Here is a 23,034-nt window from a genome sequence, read left to right on the forward strand (position 1 = left end):
ATGGTACTTCATGGATGTGGTCACACAGCTGTTTCTCAGCCTGTTTAGTGAGCTTTCCTTCTTCTCAGGGCAGTATGTGTCAAGGGTGTAATTTTTCAAAATATGTTTCTTACACTTATCAAGTTGTGTTTTCCTGTGTCTGTTTTTACAATCTAATCCCCACCATTTAGGTCATGATACATATCACAAATTGCTGGGCAGTGGGTGTTGATGTTGCACAAACAGTAAATAAAAGCACTGTAAGATCCATAAGAAGACATTGGAAACTAAGTTGTGGTTTGTATGTGTCTTTGAATTGAAGATTCATGAGAATTGGGATGAATAAAATGTACTTAGGATCTTGGGGACTTGTGCTATGGCAGGCGGATGAAATTTCAGTGCTTTATAAGATGACAAACTGGAATCTGTAACCTACAATGTTCTAATAATACAGATTTTGTATCTCTTACTAAAAATGAAAAAATACCATAAAAGTGTGATTGGAAGGGTGAAAGAGGTCAGTTCTCAAGGAAGGATCATCTTTGTCTAAACCAGCCCAGATAATTGTTTATCTGGCCTTCACTTAAAAACTTCCAGTGATGGAGATTCTCCAAAGTTTTTAAGTAGTCTGTCCCAAAACAATTTACAAGTGTGGGGCAGAATTTTTTAACTATAATTTTATTTTATTTTTCGGGGGGGAGGGGATATCCAAGTGAACATACCCTCAAGAGGGCAGGTAATCAGTGCCATATTTTCTTGCATAAAACACGGGGGGGGGGGGTTCCCCCACAAACCAGCTAGGAGAAAGTTGGGTACACATTATGTGCAAAAAATACTGTTCTCCAGAGGTCCAGAGATTTGGTAATGGAGGAACAGTGGCAGTGTTAACTGCTGTGGTTCTCAGAACTGCTCTGGGAGCCACAGCAATTTAATACTGTTACCACTACCCCACAATAAAATCTCCAGACCCTTGGGGAGCCCCCTAACACACTGACATGGCACTGTGCACTGGATCAGGCTAGCATGTGGGGTCAGTCTGTGACTGAACCCAGTGTGTGACCCCAGCCCTTAGAAGCCAGACTGAGCCAGTGTGCAGCCCCAGCATGTGACTCCAGCCCCAGTGCACAGCCCCACACCTGACATGATAGATCAGGCAGAGTCAGTCTGTGGTTGCACCTGGTCTGCAGTCCCAGCTCTGCAGCTCTCAGATTGCAGATACTTACTGTATTCCAAGCTAAAATCTTTTTTGCTTTTTGCAGCCTTCCAAAAGCGGGCTGTGTGTTATATTCAGGGGTGTGCTATATGTGAGAAAATATGGTGCTTCCTAACAAATTAAACATCATGTAGGTGTCTCAGGTTGCCTCTGCAAAAATTGAAACATGCAAAATCATAGTTATTTAGGAAAACTTGTCCTCACTGTCCAAGTTATGCCCTTCATATCCGTATACAAACTTCTAATGACTTATTTTTTCCCTAGGTCTTGGGCTTAGAGAGGTCTTTGTGAGAGGGCAGGCATTTGATAAAGACATTTCCAATGCAGTTGCATGCAAGATAGCTATCAAATAGTTAATAAAGGCAGTGCATTTATCTGAAAAAAACACCTCAGCCTATATGCTGTACTGTAATTCCAATCATTTGAAATGAAGTGTTGCATGACTTCCTGAAATAGAAATCTTTTGTGCCCTTGAATGATAAGGTAGACAGCAAATTAATAAATAGTGCTTTTGGCTGTCACTCATTCTGTGATTTAGGGTTGAAGTTTGCTAGTGTAGCAGAAGTTAAGCTTATTCATAAAATTACTCTATCCAGAGGGAATTCCACTTTCTAGTAGCAAGTTCCAGAGTGCTTTATACAAGTAATAATATAATATTTTATAAATGCTTATGAGACAGATATAGCTAATACAATGAAGTGTAAGCTAGTATTACTGAAATGAATGTAAGATCAGAATTACATAATCATTTTGAGACTATTAGAAAGTCACTGGAAGTCTGGCACTTAGGCAATTTCTAAATCAAAACAAATATAGGACTGTAGTCGGAAAGAAAAGTGTTCAGTTCTCCTGTTTGGAAAATGTGTGCCAGTATTTTGAAGACATAGAGCAAGGTAGGACAAAGTTTAATTCTATGTTGTGTGCTTCACAGTTAAGGTATACTAAAGCACTTTGCAAAGTGATGACTGAGATACTGGGAGTGTGGCTCAAGGGCTTGGTAATGGGATACAGAGCCTTTCACCTCTAGGTCATTGGTTCAGAGCTGCCTCAGGTTAAGAATGACTAAAACTTGTTACCACCTGACAGCTGTTCTTTGGTCTGTAGGGAATAAAGTTGATGATCTTTTTCTAGTTTTCAGTGGACTGGTGTCCACATTCACAATTAACACTCTCTGCAGTCTTGTGAGAAATGCACCAATGATTTAACATCTGATCCTGCTTCCATTTAAGTACGTGGAAAACTCCTATGCACACAAATAAGTGCAGGATCATGCTCTTAATGGGCATGAAGACTGAATTATTCTGTACTAATAGGGATGATCTCTCAAGGTCAAATCTGAAGTAGCCTAGTAGGGCTCTCTGAAGATAGTTTGTGCAGCCCTCTCCTGTGCTGTAGCTGTCCTGTTGATGAACAGTGGGCTCCACTCTTCAGAAATGCTAGCTTGGTATTTTTCATAAGAACTAACATTTACATAAAAATTTGTCTTGATGTGTTGCAGGTAGGAGGAAGATTCAGGCAGTGTGCACAAATTTAGCAGGCATCCTATGTTTAACATTAGCTCTTACACAAATTCCTGAGCATTAGCAACTGAAAAGTTGGCCAGAATACTAAATATTATTATTCAGTTGTTTTGTTTTGTTTTGTTTTGTTTTGTTTTGTTTTGTTTGGGGTGGAAGAGAGGAGGGTGGCTGTTTGTTTTTGAAGGGAATAGTATTTTATTTCCATGGGACAGCCACCCAGAATCTGATGACACCTGTAACATCACACACACTGTGATGTTGTATTATCACTGGCCATGAGCCCAAGCTCTGATTTGTAATTTAAATCTGTCTTCTAGCCTGGAGGTAATAGTGCTACCAGCTCAGCTACACAGCCACTAAATCATAGGGAATCATGTAATACAGGGCTAGAATGCCATCAAGTGGTTCCGTTGATATAAAAAATTATGAAAATGACAGGGCTTTTATCACTAAAACATCCAATTGGAATATTTTTTCTTTCGATATATTTAGTATATTTCTGTATGGTTTATTGATTACAAACTGTGTTATTGTTGCAATGTGCTACTGACCTCTTTATACAGAAACAGGCTGAACTCAATAATGTTCTGAAGTTTCTAAAAACATAGTTGTTGTTTCCATCATAAAGAACAATAGTGCAGAATATGAAAAAGGGGAGGGAAGCATAATTTTCATGGCTTAGAGAATTTTCCATAGTGTGAATGGTTTTGCGGGAATTTTCTGACCCATGCAGTTCATGGTTACATGTAAGGAATGACAAACAGCAGAGTGTACATGTGTTGGGAGGTATTGGCAAAGCTTGAGAACATAATGAGGTTGAAGGCTTCAAGTAGACTTTAATGGTATTTTTTTTACGGTGGCTCTCTCCTAAGAGCAGCTGTAGACACTTAAAAGGCAAGGAGAGAATAACTGAGGCTGCAGTAGTAATAAAAATAATCATTTGGGTGATTACAAAGGTGTTAAAATCCATGGGCTTGCAGCCCCTAGTATTGTTTTTAGCATTCACTTAATTAAAATGAGAAAAACAAATAGGGGGTGAGGGGGTGGGAATTCTTTACTTCAGCATTTTTCTCCTTGTTCCTCACAGCTTTTGACATATAGACTGGCCACATATATAGCTACTTGTTTCCAATAAGTTGTCACATACTATCTTTGACAGGCAGATTGTTCCTTTTCAATTGAATTTAGAAATACTTGTTACATTGTTAAAATATCTAAGTCACTGGCTGTAAATTATGTGTTACTCCTTTTGGGAGATGAAAACTACAAAATTAAACTTACCAGGCAAAATAAGTAAGTGGTGAAATTATTGTTTAACAAGAATGCTGCCACGCACTGCATTTTCAACATCCTAGAATATAAGTTTGCCCTCCTGATTACTTTTTTATTGTTGTTGTTCCTGTTTTAAATGCAAAGAACAAATGGTCCCTTTCCTAGTGACTGGCTGGTGTGATGTAATTTTGATTAGCTAAATCCGCTTGTTCAGTGAAGTTAATATAGTTTGACAGTACCTTGATTAGGAAGCAATAATTTCTGTTGATAGTAAACAGTTGGTCACTTTCAGCAGAGATGAGGAATGTCCTCTTTTGTCCTGCATAAGATTTATCCTGGTGGATAAAATGCTAGTTAAATTCCAGTGGTAAAGTGGTGTATTCATGAGTTAGTGGAAGGGACATAGTGTGTAGTGATATTAGTAAATATTTATATTGAGGTAGCTCTCATGGCTCAAAGCAAATTGGGACATCACTATGTTTGGTGCTGTAGAATCACAGGGAAAAAAGAAAATCTCTGTTCTGCAGAGGTTGTGCTCTAAATAATTCTGGAAAAGAATACAGACTGACTTTTTTGTAGAAGCCATAGATTATCACACATAGAGTATCATTGACACCTATGCTAACTGAGTTAAATTGTATTAATTTATCATGTTGCCCTATGGAGGCAAAAGGAAGGATGATCATTAACCTAATGAAAAGCATTAAGATGTTATGAATAACTTCCATAAGAGCAATTCTACATCTTTGATGTATGGATGGATGTGCTAAGTAGCTTTTCAGTTTAGATCAATAATTTGGAGTACACAGGTCTGTTTGTATTCACATTTAATTTTTATTTATTTAGTGTGAAATACTAAAAAAGGTGAACTAAGTATTTTTCTTGGGTTGTATTCATTGTACATAGTTTTGTGTTACTGACGTCTTGGCATGAATTCAAAAGGTCAACAAAATATTTCTTGTCACACCTTACTAGCTGGGCTAAAAAATGATAAACTAATCTAAGTCTCCGGATTGCAAGGCAGTGATTGCTAATTGTCATAGTGACCTGGTCATTTTTTATAAGATATGATGGGAGGTAATCCTGCATGTGGTTCATGTGGAGCTTTGCTCATATATTTACTTCTCAAATGAGCATTTGCTTTTCCAAACTAAGTATACTTTGAGAGCGAGGGAATCTATATTCCATTGGCAGAGAATTAAATTTTCATACCCCTCTTTCTGCTGGGGCATACTTTCTTTTACTGGACTTCACTGGAATTATGTGAAGTGAGGTCTTCCTCCCAACATGAGCTAAAGGTATCTGAGTCTATCTCAGACTTGCTTACAGGCATCCAGACTAGTCTCTAGCACGTGACTGGATACAAACCAGTCTCCAGTTAATATACACATGGTTAACTTACAGCAATGCTGATGGCACTTAAAAATTCATAGACTTTGGTGGAAGGACACACCCAGTGCCAAAGTGTATAGAATTAGGAAAATGTAGAAACCAGATCAAGACTTGATGATTCATGTTGCTTGCCTGTAAAATATATTAGTCAGTGCATATATACTCTAGCTGAATGCTGTGTTTTTGTCAGCAGGACCATACTGCTTAGAAACTGCCTTTTCCATTTCCCATCCTTGTAGTCTTCTGTGGCGAGGAAGATTGAATGAATATGGCTGCTTTTAGAGTCTGTCAGCATTGTACTCCTTTCTTCCCTTTTTCTTTTCTGCCATCTCTTGCTATGGAGCACACAGACCATGTGAACTTACATGTAAACTTGGACCATGATTTCTTGCATTAGCACAATATGTAGCTATTGGACAGATAGAGTGAATGGTCAAGTTTGGCAGGTTCTTTCTGTTGTACTAGAACTGGGCTCCACTATTTGTTGTGAATCTAACCTAATATTTTTACTTTTACCTAAGGCTTCAAAATGTGCTCTTACTCATTTACTATTTCCCTCCTCCCTCCTTTTGTACTGAAGAGAAACATTTCCCTTCTGCCATTGCCAAATTATTTAGGAGAAGAGTGTAAATTGAAGCCATTTATCTTGAAATGTGCTATTGGAGCAGACTGTTTATACAAGTGTAAGAAATTGTAACATAGAAATATTTGGTCTGGTCTGCAAGGAAAAGGTTTCTCAATTTGTTTTTTTAAATTTCTACATATGGAATATTGGCTATAATGTAGAAAAAACATGTGTCCAACAGACTCTGATTTACACATGTCACTGTTTTAGTACAGTTGGGACAATGGTTATTTTTTAATGGAGAGCATTTTTTTTTGTTAAACTATTGGATACATTAATTTAATTTTGGCTTGTAAATTACTTCAGCTGAAACCCAACTACAGTGTATTCCATATATATGGGAAATTTGTTGGTGACCTGTGAATTTTTATATTGTGAATTCAGAGAAAGTTATTGTTGGCTAATACAAAGCTGTAAATATTTGTTTGTCAGTTGGTGGACGAGTAAGTCAGGAGTTAAATTACACACGCCACAAGATTGGAGAAGAGGCCATGTTTAATCCCCAGCTCATGATTCAGACACCACAGGAAGAGGGTGCTAATGTACTAACAACAGAAGCACTCAAACAGCACCTTGAATCTGCACTTCAAGCCAGCAGGGTACATGTCTATATGTACAACAGGTAAGAGATGAAGCAAAGGTATTCTCTGTCATCTGACAACTTAAGTGTGGGCATCCGAATTAGATGTATATACTTCTTTATGTGTATTTATGAAGGGCTAGCTCTTCAAAACACCTACCCCTTAGGACTGCATTTTGATTTAAATTGGACTGTCAAGTCATAGACATTTGGAAACGTCGTGTAGTGACAGTGAGTGGTTGGATTTTAACAAATAAAGAATGGGCAAGAGACATTGGGTTAGATCATGAATCCCTTATTCATATGAGTAGTCCTGCACCATTAGGCCTTCTGCTTGATAAAAGAGTAGCCAGAATAGCTGTGCCTACAAACTTTCTAGTGTGGACAGAGCTCTGCCATCAGAAGGTATCTACCACATCCACACCGTGGAGATGTGCCACTATGGCTATGGTGGCAGCAACCCTAGGCTATAAACCTGAGGTTTAGTTACTCCCAAGGGGCACATCTACATGACACGCTAAATGTGCAGTAGACTAATTCTTTTGTGCACTAGCACGTCACAGCAAAAGCCATGCTATTACACTAATGCGCAGTAGAATTAGTCTGCTGCTCATTAGTGTCACTAAAAAGTCATGTGCTGGTGCTACTGTACAGTAGCACTGGTTACTGTGCATTCAGTTAACACGCCATACTTATGGTGCATTAATGCATGTGTAGACATGCCCAGGATTACCTCTTACATAATAGAGACAGTGATCAGGAATGTGATCTCATACAGCCCTGCGGAGGAGGGTGAACCATGTTTTCCTTTGCATATCTAGCTGGTGCAAAGCTGAGTTGCCTCCCTGCCCCTACCTGTCCATTTGTTCCTACAGGGAGCATCTCTCGTGTAGTTTGTGTACACCCTTAGTGCCAGGACCTATGATGACAGTAGTTGTAACACATGCATGTGAGGAGCAGAAACTCCCAAGTTCCCTAACTCCCTGGTTAGGACTAGTAATGTTCTAGCCCTGGGAGATAAATTCTGACCTTCTCCACCAACCATTACAGTGTTGTCCCACCTAAAGCCAGATTCAATTTCCTTTCCTCCTCTTATTACTACAAAAATAGCTTTCTTGTTTTTAAATGTTTTATGTATGTTGCTTGCCATAGCTAATGTAAACTTTCCTAGAGTTTGTGCCCCAAAAAGGCCTTTGCTTTGTGATGTACTAGCTTCAAACAAGACCTTCCTTTCTCAGTAGTTAGTAGCTATCTGGAAGTAGGACCCCACAGAGAATTTCAATTATAAATGTGTTGTGTTTATATTACACATTTGTGGAAACATGTTTTTCTTTATGACAGGCAATGGAAATTGGAACATTTATGTTATAAATCAGGAGAACTTATCACAGAAGCAGGTTACATGGACCAGGTAAACTTACCATGTTTGGTTTATAATCATTTTCCTTTCCCACATTTTAACTAGTGTTCATTTGTTCTAATCTAAGTACATGTTTTTTTTTCTCTTCTAACTTTGACAGATTATAGAATATCTTTACCCTTGTTTAATTATCACTCCTTTGGACTGCTTTTGGGAGGGGGCAAAGTTACAGTCAGGAACTGCCTATCTACTGTAAGTGCACTCTTTTGTTTTATTTTATAGTTTGATTTTGTTTTTAATTGTCAAACTGTGCATGTTTTTAGTTGCAGTCCCATTGTTCATTCAGATTCTTGTTTAACCAAGACCTAAAATCACTACTAGTCAGAAAATATGTATTTTGTATTTTAATTGAGCAAAAAAAAATCCACAAAGGTTGTTCTATTTCTTTTCTTAGAAGCTGATTTATAGCTATCAAATTAAGTTTTGTTCATTCATTTTTAACATCTGTCTTAACAAACTAAAGAAAATGCAGATTCTTAGTATTTATGAACTTTTAAAGTTGTCTGCTTTTTGGAAATAAATTTTGTTCTTTTTGTTTTTATTTTCTAAAACTACAAACACACTGATTGCCTGGGAATTCAGTTTAGCTGTTGATAAATGTATGTGCATAGTTATCTTGAGCAAAATCTCAAGTCTTCCTAAGGAGTAAAAAGCTAATCCTTTGTTTATTAGGTCATTAAAGAAACCAAAAATGCTATCTTTTATGGAGGTTTTCCAAAGCCTACGGAGTGTGATATTACATGCACTGGATTCTTCAAAGAGTTAATTGTTAATCTGTGCAGACATTTTTGGTTAATTATGCAAGAGTTAGTGTTTGAGTTATTGTCTCTGCCCTGGTTTGCATGTCTCTGTAAAAGCAATTTGCAATGGCCATCTCCTAACCTTTAGTGTACAGTTTTAGATGGGGAAATAAGGGGTTTGTGTTTTCTGGTTGGGAGATTCGGAATAATGACTTAAGCCTGGTTAAGCAGATACAGTGTGGTTTGAACCACAAAATAAGGCAGCCAAAAGCCTTTTGGGTCTGTCAACATCACAAATTCAAAAGTGGGGGGTGGGAGAAGTGGCAGTGATAGTGGTGATGGCTGTGGCAGCAGGGGAGTTTACTGGGGTTGCCAAGCTATCAGAGAATTTGGAGGAACATAGTACTATAGGAGAGAAGAAATTCAGATGTTTTGATTGATTATATTTGCAAAACCAAAGACCAGTAAGTGGTAATCTGATGTGTGAAAGTCTTTCTCCCTTTGTCCCCTACCCTCCTGTTTGATATTACCTCTTTGAAGTAGCAGCTGACTTCTTTTTGTTATTAAACAATATAGAAGTAATGGAAGTAAATTAAAATGTAAATATTCACTTTATTAGATGTTGTTTCTCAGTTGTAAGACTAACCTCTACCTATCAAGCATTTTCATCAGGCTGCATCAGAACTATAAGAAAAAATTGTAAATAAATCTGATTAAAATGTAGTTTAAGTTTATATTGTAGCTTCCCAAAGAGCATTGCAACCCATGCCAAAGTACATAAAATAGCATTTAAATCTATAAATATGAATTTTTAAATAAAATATTTTAATCTTTCCATGGTTAATTTCTTTTGCAGAGGAAAGCCTCCTTTGCAGTGGATAAACTTTGACCCCTTAGAATTTTTGGAAGAGTTAAAGAAAATAAACTATCAAGTAGAGAGCTGGGAGGAAATGCTGAATAAAGCAGAGGTTGGTCATGGTTACATGGATCGACCTTGCTTGAATCCTGCTGATCCTGATTGCCCGGTCACAGCCCCCAATAAAAATTCAACCAAAGTAAGTTTGCTCGTCACCTGTTGACTGTTCCAGGAAAGTGAAGATTATATCATTTTTAAAGCAACATAACTAGCAATCTTTGTTATTCAGTTCTTGTTGTATACCTTTAACCAAAGAGCTGCTATTTTTTTCCTTAGTCTGTGAGCTAATGCATTACCCCAGATACTTAGTGTCAAGTTATAGCTCTTCAGCCATTGGGGTGGCAACATGGCAACTTATCTTTCTGTCTGGAGCTCCAACAAGCACTGCGCCTCAGGTGGACGCTGGGGCTCCTAGAATGCAGGAGAAACACAGCTACTGCTTCACATTGCCATGGATGTGCCCCCTCTGGCACACTATGAGAAGTGTAGTCCCAGCAATGATGCTCCATGTGATTGAGCCTGATTCTGCTTCCAGTTACACTAGTGTAAATCAAGAGTAAATATTCTAAGATGAATGGGGTTACATCATTGTAAAATAGACTTTAGGAGAATCAGGGCTGTTGTCTCTCTGAATATAAGAACTCATATTATGCTTGGTCTATCTGGAGAAGCCTAAGAGGAAGAGAAAGAAGACTTTGTGTCTTCTCTCTCCCCACCCCCTGATGCAGGGCTTGACACAAGCTGGCCATTAGTATAATTCGTATTTCTTTTCTTTCCCACTTGACTCAGTCCTTACACAAACACATTAACATGCAAGAACTCATGAAAAGGAAGAAAACTGCCAAAGAAAAAGGCTCACTTCTTGAGGATTTCACTTTGAATTGAATGTGCTGGGAATCTATTCCACCTCACAGAAGTCATTGGAAGTCAGTTGTCCAGTCCAACTCAATTCTAGTTAGAAGTTATGCACTAGATTTCAGTCAGAGCTTTTCTTGACTAAGGAGCTGCAGGATCATACCATATATTTACATGACAAATAGTAGTTTCAGCGCTATTTTGAATATCATATTCAGGATGGGTATTTTAAACAGCATGTCTGCATGAGCAAACTAAGTCAATTAACCAGAAAAGTGTCAACAAAAAGGTGTCTACAAGGAGTTGAGTTTTATGCAGTAGTTATGCTTTATCTGATGTTAGAAATCAGTTCTGTCTTCACATTTCACAAGGAGCTTAGGTCTTCTTGTAAAGCAGTCACTTCGGAAGGCGCTGTGGCCCCCGTGGTTCCTCAGTCATAATATTTTGGAACCTCATTTCTTTTAATATATTTTCAGTTACTGTGGCCTCTTCATTGAAATGGTAACATGCTTTCCTTCCTTTCACCATCTCAGTTGGTATTTTTTTATGTTTTAGAGATCAGAGCTCCTTAAGTCACAGCTTAGTGCCTATGTGAACACCTGTTACATAAAATTGAGAGAGGCAAGGATTTCTTAGCGTGATATCTTTTATTGGACCAATTACGTATCTGGGATAAAGTTAGACAAACCTTCAAGTGCATCACTTATACAACTATAATACTGAGAATAATAACGAGAAAGCCAAGCACGGCTAGTGAGAAAATTGTCTGTCTCATATTTTGGCACATATGTGGAATAAATATTTGGCATGTAAGTCACAGTGTCCATCATATAATTATAAGGTTAATTTATATTTTAGACCAGTGGTGGTCATCCTCTAGCCCATGGGCTGAATCTGATGTGCTGGTCCTTGTCATTCAGCCCATGGAGAGCCTTAGTCTAGATGACACAGCCCACATGCCAGATCATGCCATGTGTCAGGTCGGTCCTCCACGGGATCCAGCATACAGTGCTGAGCCAGTGCTTAGGGTCCATCCATGGCTGAATCCTGTGCCCTGGATCACACCTGTGGACTGACTCTATGCACCACCCTACCCTGGATACAGCCCATAGACTGGGCTTGCAGGGCTGGAAGGCTGCGCACCACTGTCTTGTGCACTAAAACAAACCTAGTATGATTTGAAATTTAACGAAGTTTCAGTCTTGTGAAAAACTTTGTCTAAGTTCAACTCCTTCAGTCATGAATGACTGTTCCTCTTGAATAATGTTTCTAGCATTTAATTTCCAATTTAATTAATTCTGATGTACTAGCCATTTACATAGGACATGATTTATATACTAATTTGCACAGCCAAATAATTTTTCAATAACTTTATTTTAGCCTCTTGATGTGGCCCTTGTTTTAAGTGGTGGATGCTATGGATTGTCAAAAAAGTACATGCACTGGCAGGAGGAGTTGATTATAGGTGGTACAGTCAAGAACAGTTCTGGAAAGCTTGTCAGGTAAACATATACAATTTAAAATTATACTCTGGAAATTTTCATTGCTGATGGTTTGTTTTTTTTAATAGACAAAACAGTTGCCTCCTAAATCTGTGAATGGTGTATATTTTAAGCCTCAGGGAAACATTGTAATAAGGACAACATTTAGGCTTGTGCTTAAGCATTTGGTTCTCTTTGAACAGGTGCTTAATTTCCTACTTTAATAGGGATGCACTTAATTTCTAATATGGGGTTGTAATGTTTACTTAACGTTTCAAGAATATTTAATATGCAACTTTCATTTATTTTCAAACTCAAAAGCTCGGACCCTTTATGGTGTTGCAAAAAAGGAAAGTATATTGTTTGCAGGGTCACTGCTGCCTGCTACTGACTGTCCAGTAATACGTATATTCCTCAGAAGGGAGAATTTTTTTTTTCTTAGTGATTTTAGCGTTCTGAATTAATATATCATGAAACACTGAACAAAGTTGATAACATTCACTTAAAGCAGAAGAACAAGCATGATAGCATCTGTACTCACTGGACCTTTCATAGGAGTCACAACACTGTTTATCACACCGAACGCTCCACTGGCCTTTTTGTTCCTGGTAAAAACAGAGAAGTCTACCCTTCTACACCTTGAACAAACTTTTTAGTTGACCAAATGGAAACCAGGAATGTTGCAGGTGTTCTAAAACAAGTTTTTGGAATGCTAGCAGTTCCTGTGAGGGGAAAAAACAGGACTATTCCGGAAAAATGTGGGATGTGTAGTCAGTTTAAAATATGTATAATGGAAGTTTGGTTTGTGGGTTACATATTAGAATAAATTAAATGGATGTATGCATGCATGTAGATGCAATATAAGTAACCTTGTTTGGTTAAAAAAGACTTGCAGCTGTCTTAGAAGTTTTGATAAAGGCATTATACTGACACTGAGTATTACTTTTTAATTTTCTTTAAATTTTATAATATTTTTAGAAAGTACTGTGCAGTGCACTTTAAGAATTAGTCAAAAAGAACACCCTCAGTGAAGTGCAAGGTCTTTTCTTGAATGGTTAAGTGTGCTACATACAGTTGCATAATGTCAAACAGAGGGACCAACCATTTATGATGAGTAATGATCTCCCTTGCTTTTTGTCAAGTGTCACGAGTTTACTCTGGCATTTTTCCCCATGGAAAGAAAAAGCCCAGGATTTCTTGCTATGTATCTCAAAGATGCAAGTGTTTCTCTCTCTTCCCTGTGTTATATATTAGAAATTAGTAAATTAACTATTAATGTAACAAAGGTGTTTATAATGGATTTTTTAAGGTTACAGCCTTTGTGTCTTAAACTAATTCAGTTGAAAATAACGGGAAAACTCTCATTGTCACCAGTGGAATCAGAATCCAGATCTTACTACTGTGTACATTAGTACATTTATAGCAGTTACTAAATAGAGTAATTACACTGTTCAGTTTTAATGTGAACATGTGACTTATAAAAGCAGAAATTCATGCAAATTGCTCCTAGACTTTCACGTAGGGCTTCACGCAATGAAAGTCATGTCATGCATATTTCATTCCTCTTCCTTCTTTCTACTCTCTCTGTTACAGTGCCCAGGCTTTGCAGACCATGTTTCAGTTAATGACTCCAAAGCAAATGTATGAGCACTTCAAGGGCTATGAGTATGTTTCACATATCAACTGGAATGAGGACAAGGCAGCAGCAATTCTGGAAGCCTGGCAGAGGATGTATGTTGAGGTAAAATGCAAAATCACCTAGAAATCATGCTTTGAAGTCTGTTGCCTTTTGTTATGGATCGAGTATTCTAAGAAGAAAGAAGCCTACACCAGAACTGTGAATGGGTGTCTCCTTGTTTTAAAGTAACAATGCACTTGCTCCAACGGAACGTTTAACAATGCTTTTCTTTCATCTTTCTATTATAAAATTGTTCAGTGATAAACATATGGGTCGCACTAAAATAAGATGCCTTCTGCATTTTGTTGGTGTCATCTAGCATACTTTTCTGATTTGCTGGGACTGAAAATGAACTGAAGAGCTAGACAGAATTTAACAGCACTTGGTCAGTGTGATTACTCTGAAAAGGTGTCTGGAAAACATTAGCTAGCCATAGAATCTGCTCACAGCTGCAGTCCCATTGGTGAGGTCATGTGACATTATCTGGCCTTTGTTTCCCAGACATTGACCTTTGCTGAGCTGCTTGTGACCTCTCTAAAATGGACAGCCAATGAAGAAATAGAGGAGTGCCCATAAGAATTTTGTTGTTTTGGATTAGAGGCAAAACTGATACAACAACAAATCAATTGTAGAGTTACAGGAGAGAAAAGGAGGCAAGCAACAGAACCTTCTTAGATTTCTGTATTAAAATAAACATTTTGAAGCAACTGTAATTGCGGTCCTTTTACCTGAAAGATGAAGTGTTCTTCCCTAGAGAACATGAGTTCTGGTTTCATCACAAGCAGCCTGCAATGAATAAGTATCAGAAATATTAGGTATTTTTAGTAGGATCAGTGAAATCTCTGGTATAGGGTGCATGCTTTACTACTAATGCTTAAGAAAGGAGTTGACTTCAAGCATGTGCTGCAGATTGTAATGTGATCCCTTGCCTTTAGTAATGCTTATTTTTAAATTTCTCTTTGCAGGTTGTTCATCAAAGTGTCGCACAAAATTCTACTCAGAAGGTGCTTTCCTTTACAACAACTACTCTGGATGACATCCTAAAATCATTTTCTGATGTCAGTGTTATCAGAGTTGCCAGTGGCTACTTATTAATGGTAAAATAAGTAGAATCTTATGTATGTTGTTATCTCTAGTGCTTTGCCTGCTCTTAACAGTACACATGCATTATTGACATCAGCCTCCAGTATAAGCCCTTTTTAGAATGGTTAGAATGAACTTGTAAGTTTGCAGTTTGTGCATCTTTGATTCATGAGTATCACCTGTTCACTTATTTAACATCATTAATGTGTGTACTCTGTTAAATGTGTGCAAGCCTTGGTATGGTGGGAGGAAACATTAGAATCTGATACATTCTAATGTTTTGCTTTTGTTTTTCTCATTGTTCTGCTTTCAGCTTGCCTATGCCTGTTTAACCATGCTGCGGTGGGACTGTGCCAAGTCCCAGGGTGCCGTGGGGCTGGCAGGAGTCTTGTTGGTTGCACTCTCAGTGGCTGCAGGATTGGGCCTGTGTTCATTGATTGGAATTTCCTTTAATGCTGCCACAACTCAGGTATTAAGATGCCATTATTCTGCTGTTAAGTTAGAAAGGTCTCTTAATAAACATACACATTAGAGACAGTGTATGAAAAAATAAAATAAAACTGCAGAGTTTAATTTTATTCTGTAACTACGCCAATTACCTCCCTGTGTTTCATGCGTCCCACTTTGAGAAGCTTTAAAAATAACACTATCAATGGGTAGGAAAGAGAGGCAAATTATTCTGCAAATTATTTCATGCAGGTGGGCTTTGCTACACAGACTTCAGTGCATCTCTGTGGTTGTAGACATTCAGCAAGATGCATGATTAAGGGGCAATACATCTAACCCTTACATATGAAAGTATCAGTCTGTTCAAGTTCTGCAAAAAATATACTTGGGATCAGATCCTACATCCCTCATCTGCCCAACACTCTTATTGACTTCAGTGGGAGTCTTTTGTGCAGGATCACTTTGTTGGCATGATTTCAGAATGAAAGCTAAAAGTTTCACTTTATCCTTTTAGATTTTCACTCTTGCCCTTGGATTTCTGTTTAGATGTGGTGGAAATGTTGTTTTAATTAGCCATCTAATAGCTGGCAACATGGTAGGTCATAAGAGTAATATAACAGCCTCCTTGTTTTTCCTCCACAGGTTTTGCCTTTTCTTGCCCTTGGAGTTGGTGTAGATGACGTTTTCCTTCTGGCACATGCATTTAGTGAAACAGGGCAGAATAAGAGAATTCCATTTGAGGTAATGACTAAATAGGGACTTGGGGCAAACAAAGGAAAATTTTTGGTTCAGACATAATGTATGTTGTGCCTAAGATTCACGGTCTTGCATTAAGAAGAAAACTCTTGGATTAGAAGACTTAGTTTTGTGGGGCAGGAGAAATTCTAGTCTGTCTGTCTGTTCAAGCAGATGTTTATAACAGCCCACATTAGCATGATATCTGAGAGCCCCACACAAAAAATATATACATTCATATTTGCTTTGCAGTGTAGTAATGGCATTGATTCATTTTTGCTTAGAAGTTTGATATTAAACTGTGATTCAAGAGTTCATTCACAAAGATCATTATTCCTTCCTTCACTGTGCACCCAAAACTCCAGGCAAAAGACAATGTAAGTTTTGGACATAAAAGAAGCACAGGGTTGTAGCCTTAAAATGGCAATTTCTTTGTATCTTTCATTAAAAGTATTACAGTGAAATGAAGAAGTGTCATCTTAAAAATAAAAAAATACATTTATTACATAAAAGAAATTTGAAGTGATGATTTTAAAAAAATATACTTTTTCCTCAGTTTTTTCATTATTTCTTTTTATTTATAAAGAGGTGATAAATGAATAATAGCATTATGATTGCTAACATATTCATGCTATGAGCTCTAAAATCCCCTAATTTTTAAAGCACTTCCATTCCTAGTTCTCAGTCTCAGGTTTCATGTCTAAATTACAATCTGTTTGAAAGCAACATGTATTTGCCTGTTTTGCTTTTTATATTAACTGGGCACATCTACAAAACTACACGAGACGCTACAACACTCTTGTGATGAGCTACGTTGCTGTAGCTCATTGCTACGCAATGTAGCATTGGTGGGCACAAACTGTGATGCCGACACTCTTGTGCAGTAGCAGCAAGCTTCTGTGCAGTAGTGCAGGAAAAGACCCATGTAGCATCCGGACTGCACGGTAATGTCAGTTATTGTGCAGTAATAACTGCACAGTCTGGTGTATGTGTAGACAAACACATGTCTTCCATGCATTCTTTGCCTGCTGGGTTAGCATACAGGTAGTAGAGACTTACTGTCTTGTAGTTTCCTTATGCTTTTAAACCAAAAGCAAACACCTGAGTAGGTTGGGAAATGATCCTTTCTCAATCTTCTTAACAAATTATTAAATTTTGTGTGGTCCATGATTTATTTCTACATACTTTTCAACACTTGCAAATGAATAGTTACACTATCAGGTTTGTGCATGATTCTTTTGTCTGAAAAGTATTTAAAACTATGCAAAACTGTGTTAATAAAAGATGTTTGATATCAGCATCAGCCTCAATTTAGTTTTGAGTTCTGGTGGCATGCTAAGCCTTCTCATAATGTTTTATACCTAAGAATAGTTAATGGTTTATGTTGAGTCTGCTGTATTTTCAGATTTCTGCAAATATGATATTTTATTTCAGTATGAACTTGAAATAGATTTTTGTTATCATCGTATAACATCTACAGAAGTAATCACTTGCTGTTATTTTACAGTTCAGTTTTCAGCATCCAGGTGTTAAATACCCAGTGTTGTATATGTTTTACTATTCAGATACATTTTTTGTTTTGCAGGACAGAACAGGTGAATGTTTGAAGCGGACAGGAGCAAGCGTGGCCCTTACATCTATTAGTAATGTTACTGCATTCTTTATGGCTGCCTTAATCCCTATTCCTGCTTTACGGGCATTTTCACTCCAAGTAAGTTTATATCATGTTGTGTTAGCTCTAAAGGTTGTCTTGTCATTGTAGTTTTCTGTATACCACACCCCCCCAAATAAGACACGCACTTGATTTTGGAAGGCAGGATGTAGAGAAAAAGATTTTTTTCTAGTCATGGCCAACTGTGTGACATAAAGTAAGTTCTTCTGGAAACAAGGGTGCCCTGGAATAGTAGCATCCCAGGAGACAGTCTGGGGGAGGCAGTAGGAACTTCCTGATGGTGCCTGACAGTGACAAGGCTAGCTAGCAAGAGAAGTAGCGAGACTGTTACTTCTTCACTAGACATAGTTCTTTATAAAATATTCATGTAAATAATAAATTGTTGTTTCCACATCACAAGCCTCATCAAGATACTAAAGATTACATGCAGCATCTCACTTGCCCTAAGCTAGTTGAGTTGCTGCTTCAGGAACAAGCTATAGTGCTCTGCCACAATATGAGTTAGTGAGAGGGTTACAACTAGACTCTGCCCCTGCTGCTTTCTCAGCCAGAAAAAAGTGGTATGTGGGGAGCATCTCCCTGCTTCTATTCCAGCAAAGAAAAATCACCTCCCCACTTAACACATGGACCTCAGTTTTGGAGGGTTGGTTTTGCTGGGAAAGATGCATGTGGTATGAGAGTAAATACATTATGATAGCAGCTGTCATTGGTAGTATCACAGGTGAGGCTTGGTTTTTTCTCATTGCAGTGACCCAACTTTGCTCCTCTGTCTTCCATGTGTGTGGGGAGGATGATAACACCCACTCTCTTTTCCCTTTTTCTGCCTTTCCTGACTGTCTTCAGCACAAAAATAGAAAAGTAAAAAACTAAATAGAAACATAGGTCCAGTGAGATTTGAATGTGCAGTGGTCAAGAGCAGCAGGCTGCATCCCAGTTTCTATACTACAAAACTACCTGGGAATATAATTCCTTCACTGAATTTTGTCCTAAATCCCTCTATTACTGAACATGCATACTTGCAAGTGTCACCAGCAAGATGCATTCCTGCCAGTACCTTTTTAACGGAGTACTGGAATAAATGTATCAAGAACATCACATGCCACATGTAAGAGGATGAGTGAATTTTATGAATGGAAGTTCTTCGCTCTCCCTCGCTCTCTTTCTCTCATATTTATGTTTGTGATGATATATCTTCAGGAAGACAAAAGATTAAAGTATGCTGAAAGAAGCTGCTTTTAAAAGTAAAGTGCTCTTTGAAGAGAACTCCGGGAGGTTCTCCTCTGACACTGCCCCAGCACACAGGCAATTTATAGCACTGTCTGACCTTGGTAAAGATCAGGGAAACTGTACTTTTTTTAGTAGTCATTTTTCTTCTGCTGTAGCCTGGCTCTCCAATCGTTTTTCATTCTACTTGACCCTTGACCTACTCAGAGGAAGTGAGGGCTGCAATTTTTCTTAATACCTGTGGCAATTATTGCAGTTTTCAGCAGCTCAGACATGCCCGCAGAATGATAAGCAGTTAGTGATTGTGGCTGCACAAAGACCAATCAGCAGGAATCATTTTGTTTACCATTTTCTTCTTCTCAGTTGGCAGCTTGATAGTGGCTCCAATGATGATGGTGATGAATATAGTCACTTTCAAATTTCCTGTCAAATACTGGAAAGTACAGATGACTGTATTTTGCCTTATACAGGATGTCCTTTTTATGACACAAGCAGTGATCTCAAAATAAGGGTGCAACTCTGAGTGCTTAGCAACAATTAATTTCTTGGGAGTGACATAAACCTAAAATCTAGTTTTCACGTTTTATGGAAGATCTGACAATGGAGTTCTGTCATATTTTATAGCAAAGATCAATTTCAGTGTACTTTGCTCAGGATTCAGTTGCTCAAGATTCACTTTCATAGGAACTCATTGTTAGGCGATATTTTTTTAAAGAGCTTGCTTATGAGCTTGTTCATAAGCAAGAGGGCTACTTTGCATGAATGATTTGTTATATTGTCTTCTAATCCCTGGTCCAAATCCAAGGATCAGTACCAACAGAAATAGCAGAAAGGGTATTGGGGATCTCCACTGGGAACTGGGAGAGAAATCATCTTCCCCCTCTCATTCACTGCCTATAGAGTGACTCAGAAGGATTCTGTGGAAGCTATTTCAGCCTGGTACAATGACTGTAAAGAAAAGAAATGGAGGATCCAAATGGAGCAAGATCATGTGGCTCTATTCATGTGTTTTGTGGAGAGGACTCTGTGCTAAACTGGAGGTGCTCAAGCCCTGAGCACCCATCCTGAAATATATTAGAAATATACTGGTTCCACTTTTGTGGGGTGTTCACAAAGATTGCAGCCATGTCTGATCTTGTGTATACTTTATATTAGATATAACATCTTTATGTTCTTTTAGTCTGACCATAGCATGTTGTCATATGTGCGACACTTTCAAAAAATAAGTTGTCTGACAGTATGTTCCCAATAAGATTTCAGCACGTTTTGTTCACATTACTCAGGACCATAAACATCAGGACATTTTCTCCTGCAAAGCAGTGATCAGTGTAGAATCTGCCTATAGAAACTTCCTTTTGCCTCATTAAATATTTACAAAATGATATTTGAGATGCCTAGACCAGTCTTTTTGTGTGTAGTGGCATGTTTTTTACATCTAAAAGAGGAAGCAAATGTTCAATATATATACAGATGCACCTTATGATTTATGATTTGCTCATATCTGAATGATGTGTGACCACAAATGAAAAAATACTAGAATGACAGCTTTTATTGTCAGGAACAGGGACATCTATTGTTTGTTCTGTATAGCTTCACCAGGTGTAATCAAAATCAGGTGATGCATTAATTGCAGCATTCAGAATCAGTTAACCAGGTAGGATTCAAGTGCGTGGTCTGGATTTACATGTGGATTTCTTTATTTACAATCTTCTTTTCCCCTCTCCCTCTTATTAAACTTTGTTTGAACAAAAGCGCCTTGCTGTCTTTAATGCTTTCCAAACGAAGCTTTGGAAGCATGGAAATACAGCAGTTTTTCTTTTCATAGACATTGATTTCTATTCATCTACATAGAGAACCTTTAGCAGATGGGTTAAAAGGCTTGCTTTTGACCTTATTTCTCTCTTCATTCACTTTCTTCAAGACGTTGCAAGATAACTGTCAAGTTTCCATGGCTTTTGAGGCCCAGTATTTGTAAAATAATCCAGCTGCTGAGGGAGAATAAATGGTTTCCTGACTGGTCACTACAAATGGAAACCCAACTTACAGCCTTGCATATTAGTGCTTTCTTCCTTCTGAACGTTTGTTGTGTGAGAACTAATGGAGTTCTTCTATACTTCTGAATTGTTCATTTGCTTTTATAAATTCAAATTAAAATGGGATGTGTGCACTCTCTCCCTTTCTCTGTTGCACATGTCTCTCTTTCTCACTCTCTCGGTCTCAAAAGCTGAACTAATTTTTTTTTAATCAGACTTACTCTGTAACTTTCACAAATCTTACACAGTAGATTAACCATTGTTAAATTTAAGAAATGCAAACTATCTTAAAATGTGTCATTAAAATTAATTAGTGGGTGGGGGGGTGAGTATTTTGCTTTACTATGGATTGGTGATCTTTTTTTGCTTTCATCAATCTCAGGAGAGAGATTTGGAGAAGCTGGATGTCTCATAGGCACCCAGAATTCTTGAACGTCCTCAGTATCTCACACAATTGGATCCCAAGTTTTCTGATCTGTGCAACCTTTTAAAAATTAATTTAGGGTTTTTGGTTATATTTGCTGCCAGAACCTCTTTAAAAAATAGCTGTTTGTTTAGTCTATATGGGGGGGGAGGAAATTATAAAAACTGTGAGCTAAATGTCCTTAGTGATAGAATAACAATCTTTCAGCCCTGGTCAACTGAGGGCACAACATCAAAATATACAAAGTTTTTGCCACTTTCACAGGGGCTGAATTTAACTCTTGAACTCAAGGTGTTTTTGAATGTACTCGTAATGGCGGGTGGAACTTAGCCCAATAAGTCATAACAGTAAGCATTTTTCTCAATACAAGAAAGACTAGCTGTTTCCTAAATATAAAAGTATGTTACAGTGTGATTGTGGTGCTTTTTGCAAGAAAGAATGTAAATTGCAAAACCAATTCATTATCTCTGTCTGCTGAATAGCACTGAAAAGGCTTGCCCCCTCCTCTTATCCAGCTCCTTAAACTTTCTCTACTCCTGTCATGAGGACTTAACAAGCAAAATTAAAGCCTGAGGGGGTTGGGGGGGGCAGGTTCCAAGGCATATATGCTATCAGGAGGGAGTTGCAGATAGGCAGCAGTAAGGTGGAAGTCTGCCTGACATCCCTCCTCATCTGTTCATCACCTCTGGCTATGCAGTACGCCCAGTCTCCTTGGGTGGTCTGCCAGGAATGGCAAATAGCAGCGCATACCTTGGGCAGGGCCCCAGCTTTGCTAGCTTCTCCCTCAGTGACTCCAGCACAGACTTCCATTCTTTTATTTCAGTTAACAGTTACAGCCGCAGCCACCCGATTTTGAGGCTGTGGATTACTAAAAGATTCAACATTTGAGCTTCATTTAGAGAAAGCACCTACAAGTTTGGCTGCTTAGCCAAATTCTCTAAATGTTTCTGATGCTGTTACTATAGTGAACCCCTTCATCCCACACCCCCAAGGAGGCCCTAACTTCTTTCCTTCTTCCAGACTAATCCCAGAGCCCACTAGCTTTGTTGATTTCTTTTTTTTCGGAGGCCTGAGGCCCTCCTCTCTCCCTTCTCACTGCTCCTGTTTGGAAGCCCTTCCCACTCCTGGTGCCTCTTGCAAACTCTCTACTTCATCATGGAGCTGCTGAATAAAGATTCATTCTGCTCTGAGGCAGCATTCCCACACAACTCACATTGTTAACTTAAAGTTAAGGTTGTTTATTTCCTTTCAACGTAATCATAACAATTCAAGGGTATAGTCAGTTAAATTCATTCACATGCTTCAGTGCTCAAGCATGACCCTCCTCGGACACCAAACTTTTGCAACAATCAGTAACACTGCAGGGATCATCATGCATCTGCCCCTGAGGATGGAGCTCAAATGTTCCTAGTGCTGCAGCCCCCATGTACTAAGCTTAGGTCTCATCCTATTCAACCCCCACTCTGCCCAAGTCCCCTGATCTCACTTCTTTGGATCCTCCAGAGTCTGATGTACATTAGGTGTTGATTTGGGGATTCAGGGAGGTATGCTAAGCATCATCAGTTCAGTGGACTCCTCTTTGAGGTGTCAAATCAGGACCAATCTGTTTCTTCTATTTATCTATTTCATTGTAAGAATTGAAAACTGTCATGCCCCCGAGTTATCCTAGTAGTGTGTCTGTGTGTGTATGTGTATGAGAGACATGTAGAGTTGTTGGGAACTGAAATTTTTAAGCTATGGGAATC

The 23,034-nt window shown here is 38.3% G+C and overlaps 1 protein-coding gene across 5 annotated transcripts in view; it reads left to right on the forward strand.

Annotated features, from left to right (window-relative positions):
* PTCH1 (patched 1) overlaps positions 1-23,034 on the forward strand; it is a 106,325-nt gene that overhangs the window by 47,461 nt on the left and 35,830 nt on the right. For all 5 annotated transcript variants that reach the window (XM_019517346.1, XM_019517345.1, XM_019517347.1 and 2 more), the window contains 10 exons: positions 6,434-6,623; positions 7,923-7,992; positions 8,102-8,193; positions 9,598-9,796; positions 11,893-12,014; positions 13,587-13,734; positions 14,637-14,768; positions 15,068-15,223; positions 15,844-15,942; positions 17,522-17,647. In XM_019517346.1, the coding sequence (XP_019372891.1) occupies positions 6,434-6,623; positions 7,923-7,992; positions 8,102-8,193; positions 9,598-9,796; positions 11,893-12,014; positions 13,587-13,734; positions 14,637-14,768; positions 15,068-15,223; positions 15,844-15,942; positions 17,522-17,647 (1,334 nt within the window). The remainder of the gene's footprint in view (positions 1-6,433; positions 6,624-7,922; positions 7,993-8,101; positions 8,194-9,597; positions 9,797-11,892; positions 12,015-13,586; positions 13,735-14,636; positions 14,769-15,067; positions 15,224-15,843; positions 15,943-17,521; positions 17,648-23,034) is intronic.

Source organism: Gavialis gangeticus, unplaced genomic scaffold (assembly GCF_001723915.1).
Source record: "Gavialis gangeticus isolate Ggan-Ray unplaced genomic scaffold, GavGan_comp1, whole genome shotgun sequence".
Lineage (NCBI taxonomy): Eukaryota > Metazoa > Chordata > Crocodylia > Gavialidae > Gavialis > Gavialis gangeticus.